The sequence below is a fragment of the Cebus imitator genome, unplaced genomic scaffold (genome assembly GCF_001604975.1).
Source record: "Cebus imitator isolate Cc_AM_T3 unplaced genomic scaffold, Cebus_imitator-1.0 Scaffold132, whole genome shotgun sequence".
NCBI classification, from domain to species: domain Eukaryota; kingdom Metazoa; phylum Chordata; class Mammalia; order Primates; family Cebidae; genus Cebus; species Cebus imitator.
In genome coordinates this window covers 1,020,551-1,030,110 of record NW_016107447.1, presented here as the reverse complement: position 1 = coordinate 1,030,110, position 9,560 = coordinate 1,020,551, and the positions used below count along the sequence as shown (strand labels likewise).

Sequence of the window (9,560 nt, the reverse complement as noted above, 5' to 3'; positions counted from 1 at the left end):
TACCATTATCTCTATTTCCTGAGGAGAAAACTGCATAGCTTTGTCTTTCTTTTTCAAAAGAAAGAAAAAAGACAAAGATCACAATATCTAGCACAAAGATGAGCAAAGCAGGATGCTAACTGGCTTTCCACTAGAGCCTTTCTTCTGGCATTATCGGGGGCTCTGATAGTCATAGGTCACTCTTAATAGGTAAAGTCTAGAAGCCCAAGGAGCTAACACTTAGCACTAAATCTGTGCCAATTTCACATCCATTATCAATTTAGTTCTTGGGAGAACTTCCTCAGGAAGATGCTATTAGTTATTTTCTTCCCGTAGATGAAGAAGCTGAGGTTGGAGGGTTGGCTCTTTAAAGCCTGGTTGCAATTTACTGAGCATCCTCCTTGTGCCAGGTGCTGCACTGGGGATGAATCACTGCCCTTGCAAGCTTGCACTTAAGGGGGTGAAATTAGCCTGGTTTGAAGAGGGAGGCAAGGCGAACAGTGTGTGCCAAGCCCTGGAGAGAGAACAGGATGAATGCCGGGAGGGGGACGTGGAGGGAAGGAGATTCCCAGAGATGAGATTGAAGAGGTGAGTGGGGCAGGGTACTGCAAAGCCATGAAGTCTTGACCCATGATTTTGGACTTAGTCCTGAAGGTATAGGAGACCTCGTGAGAGGTTTAAATAGGGGTAAGTGTTGTTGTCACTGCTTTGCAGATGTGGAAACCGACGTTCCAAGAGGTGACAGTGCTTGTTGGAAGTTTCTCAATAAGCAATAGAGCCCAGAGAAGAACTCAGCTGTGCCTGGCTCCAGCACCTCATGCTCTTTCTCCTAAAGCTCCATGCAACCCTGCTGATAATCCCCAGATGGTGTTAAAAGATCCCTTCCACCCATGGCTTAGTACAGCCTCTTGCATGTCAGCGGGACAGGGCAGCCAGGAGAAGACTGGGTGCTGGCAGATGACCTAGGCAGAATCCTAGGGCACTGGGCAGGTACAAGGAATTCCATTTGCTAGACCCCCTAAGCTCAGCATCTCCCCAGGGAAGATCCCTATGCCCCAGAATGCTGCCCTGCCTCGTCCATGCAGAGCCAGGGCCTGACTAGTTTTGTCTTCAGTGGGGGGAGAAGAGTATTATTGATCAGGACTGCCAGGGTCTAAGATGCAGGTGTAAATACTCCAAATGAGAGCCTTGCTACTCAAAGTGAGGCCCTTGATCACCAGCAGCTTTCTTATCACTTGGAAGCTTCCTAGACATGTAGACTCTCTGGCCCTACCCCAGACTATTGGGTTCTGCCAAGACCCCTGCATGATTCCTCCAGGTATTAAAGTTGGAGAGACTCTGCTCTAGAGTAGAGGCTCTCAGCCTTGCATTATGTACATTTGGGACCAGATAATTCTTTGACGTGGGAGCGGCCCTGTACATTTTAGGATGTTTAGCAGCATCCTTGGCCTTTACCCACTAGAGGACAGTAGCACACCTGTCCCAGTTGCAACAACCAAAAATGTCTCCAGACATTGCCAAATGTCCCTCTGTGGGGGATAAGACTACCCTGTTTGAGAATCACTGCCCTAGAGGTTGGCTTCAGGGACAAAGCAAACATACAGGGCGATAGGAAAGTGAATTCTGTGGGTGGTCCACAACTTATGTCCTCTCAGCTTCCTTGAGGAGCAAAAGATATTTTGATACTTTTCAGACCAGTCAAAAGTACATGAAACCAACTCTTTGCACGGTGTAATATAAACTATGGTTCTCTTGGTTCTGCAACAGTGTAAAAATCACAAGCTCTTCATTCCCTGGCTGTGGTGCCACCAGTAACCCCTGAGTTAGAAAACACAGCTGTATCCTAGCAGATACCTTGGACAACAGAAATTAGGCCTGTGCTCAATACCAGGGAGTTTTACTGCCAACTATAGTTGAAATATCTTAGTTTGGAGTCAGGGGACCTGGGTCTTGGCACCAGCTCTATCTTGCTCTGTGACTTTGGACCTGTCCCTTATACTCTCTGGGCCTCAGTTTCCCCATATGCCTCATACCAGGGCTCTAAGCCCATCCACTCTGACTTGGATTTCTATGTTCTTTTTCAGCACAGCTACCGTGAAGTGGGCATCTTGCTGCTGTACCTGGCCGTGGGTGTGTCAGTGTTCTCTGGTGTGGCCTACACAGCTGAAAAGGAGGAGCATGTGGGCTTTGACACCATCCCGGCCTGCTGGTGGTGGGGCACAGTGAGCATGACCACTGTGGGCTATGGGGATGTGGTGCCAGTGACGGTGGCTGGCAAGCTGGCAGCCTCAGGCTGTATCCTAGGGGGCATCCTGGTGGTTGCGCTCCCCATCACCATCATCTTTAACAAGTTCTCCCACTTCTACCGGCGCCAGAAGGCTCTGGAGGCAGCCGTGCGCAACAGCAACCACCAGGAGTTTGAGGACTTGCTGAGCAGCGTTGATGGGGTGTCGGAGGCGTCACTGGAGACATCCCGAGAGACTTCTCAGGAGGGACGGTCCGCAGATCTAGAGACCCAGGCCCCCAGTGAGCCTCCACACACTCAGATGTATTAAAACCAGGGATCCGTGACCCCCTGCCATGCCCCTACAGAGACTCCTCCCCAGCTAAAGTTCTTCATGGTAGTGAGCCTCTCAGGATCACTCACGCTGTCCTGAGCAATGAGATTCAAAAGCTGCATTCCTTCCTCCAAAGGCCCAGGGCGGGACAGTGCTACCCTAGATTCTGTGAGATTCTGCGAGCAACTCAGAAAGCTTTGTAAGCCTGCCTCCAAGCCATCCATGAAGCAGGCATGAGCCAGGGGAAGGAAGTTGGAAGGATGCTAATTATTCCTGAGCACCTCCTACATATGAGCCAGGTCATGTTTGGCCCTGTGTTGGAGAAAGAGAATTATCCCCACTTAACAGATGAGGAAACTGAGGCTAAGAGATGAACAATGACTTTCCCAGACATCACATCATTAGAAGTGGCAGAGTCAGGCTTGGAATGTAGGCTTGTTGGTGGGCCCAGAGCAATGCCCCATCAACTCCATCTTTCTTCTGCCCTCACAATGTTTGTATGTGGTTTCGGGGGATTTTTGAATCCCCAGAGTTGATCCACAAGGTAAGAAATCCCTTTCAGAGCCAGGGAAAGGTCCATACAGGGGATCTGGATATAGGAACTCTGGATCTCAGCTGTGGTTCTTTTCTAGAAGCTTCCAACAGGAATTAGCTCTCAAAGATGAGTCCTGGAAGGAAGGAGGATGAGTCTTGGGAGGAAGTACAATAGTATTGTACTTGCCTCATTAGCTAGTATGCAAGATTTGCTAAGCAATAATCTTCCAACCTTCCTCCAGGGCCGATAGACAATCTGAAGGAGCCCTGGCCTGAGATCTAGACCTGGCTGTGCCAGGACCTGCTATGTAAAGTGGTCCAATCCCTGCCCCCAAGTCCAGATTCTAGCCCTTCTGTCAAATGGTCACAATCTGTGACCCAGAGGGGAATGAAAGCCAAGTGGAGCAGAAGGGTCTCTAACTTAAAGCCAGCTCAGCTCTGAAATGTTGGTGGCAGAGGCCTGCTATGTATGAACACTGGCTTCCCAGATCCCCCCAGTCTGACCTTGGCAGTTCCTTTCTGCCCATCACACAGACGTCCAGCCCTACCTAGAGTACCCATCCAGGCCCATATGCGAGAGTTGTGTCCCTTCTGGCCAGCTCCAGCCCCCCATCCTTCCTGGGAGCATGTCTCTCATACTCACCTGCCAAATCTCTCCACTTGCTGAGAAAGTCAGAGGAGGTGGTCCAGTAGCCCTTTCCACATACTGTGGCTACAGCACCCAGCACTGTGCTATTGTCTGACTGTAGCTATCTCTGTGCCATCACCGGAGCCTCAAGATGGAAGACATTGTCTGGTTGAACTCTGGGCTTGGTGCAGAGTAGGTGTTTAGTAAATGTTGAATAGATCAACCAATTCCTAGAGCCCACTGGGTGCCAAGCACAGAAGGGAAACAGGAGATAGCCAGAGAGAGACCTGGCCCTCAAAAAGGTGTGAACAAGACTGAAAACGTACATTCAGCTCTGCCTGCCCTGTCCCTGCTTGGTTCTTGAAGTTTTTACAATGTCTTCCTTGTAGGTTCTTCACTCACTCACTCAACAAATACCCATTGGAAGAGTCTTAAACTGAGGCTTCGTGTGTGGCCTGCAGTCATGTTTTGGCTTAGCCCAACAGTATTTTTATTATATTTTAAGAATTTGAATGCCTTTGCATGAGGCATGCACTCTCAGGTTCCCCATAGTGTCCCTCTGCCGCTGCCACCCACAAACAGACACACATGCTGCTGTGTTATGCCCAGCTGCTCTGATTTACTGGCCTCTGACTTATGGACTGCTTACTAGTCTCAAGAAATACAGTGGTGGAAAAATATATCCCATACTCATAAAGCTTACTGACTAGTAGGGAAGATAGACTCTAATGCAATAATCACATGCATACATCACAGTGAGCTCTACTAAGTATAGGTGTATATATGTATCAGGGACCACTGCCCAAGAAAGTGAGAAGCTTTCCTGAGCAAGTGACAATCTAACCTCCATCCAAATGATAAATTGCTAATTACACAGATGAGGTTCTAGGGGAAAGTACTCCAAGCAGAGAGAATGGCATGTGTAAAGGTGTGTGTCATATACAGAGCCTAGTACATAGTGGGTCCCCTACATATGCATGGATTCTGAGTCTCCAGATTGGAACAGCATGGAGCTAAGCAGGAAGGGGCCTCTCATGAATTCACCGCACGCATGCCAGCCCTTCTGCACACTCAGCTCCTTACATCTAGGCCCAGCTGAACCCAGGTTAGGGGTAGATCAGAAGGGCTGCATGTATCACTCTATGGTCTTGTTGAACACACCAAGAAGCCAGATGGCTTCCAAATTTTCTGACCCTACAAGCAGGTGCCTAATACTGGCGTAGGGAAAGCTTGAGAAAGAATCATCTGGCCTCAGCTCACCATGGGCCATGTGTGGTCCTGGCAGAAAAGCAACAACTTGCTCCCCTTCCCATGTATCAATGAAAACCATTATGCAAATAAAGAGCTGGGCCCCAGGACATGTTTCTGCTTGTATGGAGATGGCTTCCTGACATGCTGTCTGAATGATTGGAGAGGGTGGCCAATATGTGGGGTGACTTGGAATCCACATTCTCAGGCTCTAGTCTTGGATTTGGCACAGACATTCTGGTTGTGCCAGCCACAAACAGGTTGCAAGTGACAGGAATTCAATTGGAACAAACTTGGTCAAAAAGGGTCATTTATTAAATAATTAAATGATGAATAACTGTTAACAATTAGAGTTTGGGGGTATAAGCAACAGAAACTGACATTAAGTAAAAAATCAATTTATTGGAAGATGTATTAGTTTCCAGTGGCTGCTGTAACAAATTCAGACAAACTTGATGGCTTAAAACAGTAGAAATATATTCCCTGACAGTCATGGAGGCCGGAAATCCAAAATCAAGTGTCGGCAGGGCCATCCTCCCTCAGGAGCCTCTAGAGGGAAATCTCCTTTTCTCTTCTAGTTTGTTGTGGCTGCCAACATTCTTGGCTTTACTTGGCTGTGGCTGCATCACTCAGGTCTCTGCCTTCAATATCACTTCATTTTCTGTGTATGTCAAATCTTCCAATGCCTCTGTCTATAAGGACACTTTTGATGACATTTAGGCCCACCAGGATAATACAAGATGACTTCATCTCAAGATCCTTAACTTAATCATGTTTGCAAAAAGAACCTTTCCCAAATAAGGTTAACAGTTACAGGTTCCAGAGATTAAAATATGGATGTATGTTTGGGGTCACCATTTAGCCCACTACAGAAGGGTATCTGTGAAATTCACCCAGTCAAAGGAAGAGCTGACTGACAAGTCCTCAGGAAATATAGGAATGAGGGGAGCTCTAGGGACCTCAGTAGCAAGACTCATGAACCTTCTGCTGAAGACATTGCCACCCACATGATCTGCCTCCAGTCACCTTCCTTCCCTGTATCATCCTGCTCACAGTTCCAATCCCAGGAAAGAGTCTGATTTCACTTGAGTCATATGCCTCTCTCGGGAGGAATGGAGGGCAAGGCACCATATTCATATTTGCGGCTGTTGGAGGAAATGTACTTACCCAAAGAAAAGACCCCGTATTGTCACTAAAATCAAGGTGAAAGGTATTAATAGGCGAAAATAGCATGTCATACACTCCCATCCTTTTCCCATACACACAGATTTATGCATGTTTCTAAAATAAGGAAACTTTCTTATATATAACCAAAAACATACTGATCTCCCCAATGGAAATTCACCCCATGGGGCATATCCTGTTCATGAATCCAGCTATATGTTTATTCTTCCACTGGTACCACTAATCCTGTCTCAGCGTCCTGTGATATAATGAATAAATGGTAAATGTAACTGCCACCGGCATACCCTGTATATCATACTAGAGGGAAGAAAAAGAAAAACACAGCAAGGAGGAAAACAGGGCATTGCTATGTCCTCATTCCTATTATGGTCATAAGGCTGCCACTGACATTTATAACATCCCTTCTCTGTGAGCCGTGTCATGACCCGCCCTGCCTTTGGCCAGCACTTTAGTTGGTAGGGATTCTCTGTTTGATGGGGTAACCTAAACCTTTATTCCTAGAGAATCTGAGCACTTCTTAGTCCTGCTGGCATGTGAAGGTTCCCCAGGGAATTCCATAGAGTTGCTTGCATTCCTTTCTGCCTACTTTGTATACTAGTAACCATATTTCCCCTTGACAGTGCGATTGATTACCCTAATTAAGATTGTAACTCCCTTTATACACACCTAGGGAGAAGAAGAGCTCAGAAAGTTCAGGTGTAAGTCTCAGTCTCCAATTCAGGGAATTCTTCCTTGGGTACCAAAGGAAGTATTCTTCCCTTGTGTACCAAAATCTCTAAATCAGCAGAACTCAGTCATAGGGATAGGAAGCAATAGATTTGCAAGTGGGTCACTGGGTTTAATCAGAAAACATGCAACTTGATTGAAAGCAAACTTCTCTTGCGATCAATTTATATCATTAGGATCTACATGAGTCCAATCCCATGTACCCATGGATACACTTGATGGAGTCCTTACTGGGCATGTTGACTTTCTATCTGGATGGATGATATCATAGTTGGCTACCTTGGGTCATAAGATTACCTGATATCCCATAGTTAGGCCTTCATTCACTATCAAAGCCCAGTAGCAAGCCAGGATCTGACAGCAGTAGAACGAACAAAATCCAAATAGCATTGTACTTCTTTGTGTGGTGATAGAAGTACTACACATGTGTCTAGGATATTGGACACTTTAAGAAACTTCACTGAGATGCACTGGATTTATCTCCCACCTTGTGAAAGGCATATATCTTACCTACAGAGCTAAAGTGTCTGTTCCTTTGTGCTCTCCAGGCCCTATTAATGTGATTTAGTCAACATAATAAATTAGTTTGCTGTCTTTTGGAATAGGGATATTCAGGGAATCAAGGTCTTTCTGGTACAGAGCTGAAGAACAGAGGTATGCCTGAGTTAGAACAGTAAATGAAAACTCTTATGCTTTCTAGGTAATAGCAAAATGCTTGCAGTGGTTTCTGTTCCTCAGAGTAGAGAGTAAAACTAGTAGATGCATGACTCCGGGGACTGGAATGATGAGCATATATCTAACATAACAGTTAAAAATGGAATTATTCTGTAATCCCAGCACTTTGGGAGGCCGAAGTGGGCAGATCACCTGAGGTTGGGAGTTCAAGACCAGCCTGACCAACATGGAGAAACCCCATCTTTACCAAAAATGCAAAATTAGCCAGGCATGGTGGCTCATGCCTATAATCCCAGCTACTCGGGAGGCTGAGGCAGGAGAATCACTTGAACCTGGGAGGCAGAGGTTGCTGTGAGCCAAGATTACACCATTGCACTCGAGCCTGAGCAACAAGAGAAAACTCCATCTAAAAAAAAAAAAAAAAAAGGAATTATTATCTGAGTGAAAATTTTTGCAATCTATCCATCTGACAAAAGGCTAATATCCAGAATCTACAAAGAACTAAAGCATATTTATGAGAAACAAACAAACCCATTCAAAAGTGGGCAAAGGATATGAACAGACACTTTTAAAAAGAAGACATATATGTGGCCAACAAACACATGAAAAAATGCTCCTCATCATTGGTCATTAGAGAAATGGAAATCAAAACCACATTGAGATACCATCTCACGCCAGTTAGAATGGCAATCATTAAAAAATCTGGAGACAACAGATGCTGGAGAGGATGTGGTGAAAAAGGAACACTTGCACACTGTTGGTGGGAGCGTAAATTAGTTCAACCATTATGGAAGACAGTGTGGCAATTCCTCAAGGATCTAGATATAGAAATTCCATTTGACCCAGCAATCCCATTACTTGGTATATATCCAAAGGATTATAAATCATTCTGTTATAAAGACACATGCACACGTATGTTCGTTGTGACGCTGTTTATGATAGCAAAGACCTGGAACCAACCCAAATGCCCATCAGTGATAGACTGGACAAAGAAAATGTGGTACATCTACACCGTGGAATACTATGCAGCCATAAAAAATGAGTTCGTGTCCTCTGTAGAGACATGAATGAACCTAGAAACCATCATTCTCAGCAAACTGACACAAGAACAGAAAACAAAACACTCACAGGCGGTGATGAACAATGAGAACACTTGGGCACAGGAAGGGAACAACACTCACAGGGCTGGGTGGGGGAGGGGAGGGAAGGGACAGCAGCGAGGCGGGGAGGATGGGGAGGGATAACACCAGGAGAAATGCCTGATGTAGGCGCTGAGGCAGGGGAGATGGAGACAGTAAACCACCATGGCATGTATGTACCTATGCAACAATCCTGCAGAATGCAGGATGTATACATGTACCCCAGGGCCCAAAGTAAAATAAAATAAATAAAAAATAATCCACTGTCATTTTCCAAGACCCATCTAATTTTGCACTTTCCAAACAGAGAAAATTAATGGTGTTTGGATAGGAGTCATCAGCCTGCAGTCTTTGGTAGAGGCACGAATCTCTGCAGCCTCCCCTAAAGATATGTTACTACTGCTGATTTTTCTATTTTGGAACAGTTGTTCAGTTAGATTCTATTGGCCTTTTATATCATAATGGCCCTTACTTCATAGGTCAGAGAGCCAATATGGAGATCTTTTCCAGCTATCTCTCTGAAAGTGTTGATATGGAATAGTTTTGGAATTCTACCAGGCCTCCAATGGCATGGACAAAAGTCAAAACACGAATTTTTTACATGACAGATGGACGTACAGTGGTACTCTTAAACCCAAGAAACTGGTGTTAGCTCAAAATCTTCATCAACGTTCCTCAAATGGTATATTTCCCTTTCTTCAGTATCCAGTTACCTTGAGAAATGGCCACAGATCCTTCTGGAGAAGGCAAGATAAATATTGACATTACACTTATGTAACGTAGCAGAGTCCTTCCTCAAAGGCAAATAGCACATCCTTCAATTGAAGGGCTTCAGATCAATAAACTCAAGCCTAGTGTTAATGATGATCTGTAACTATCACAGTGGCT

The 9,560-nt window shown here is 45.5% G+C and overlaps 1 protein-coding gene across 1 annotated transcript in view; it reads left to right on the top strand.

Moving 5' to 3' along the window:
- The window catches only part of KCNS1 (potassium voltage-gated channel modifier subfamily S member 1), a 9,206-nt gene extending 4,149 nt beyond the window's left edge, over positions 1-5,057 (top strand). The window contains exon 4 of the mRNA XM_017541201.2: positions 2,064-5,057. Within this exon, the coding sequence (XP_017396690.1) occupies positions 2,064-2,534 (471 nt within the window). The 3' untranslated portion in view covers positions 2,535-5,057. The remainder of the gene's footprint in view (positions 1-2,063) is intronic.
- Positions 5,058-9,560: the final 4,503 nt, after the last annotated feature.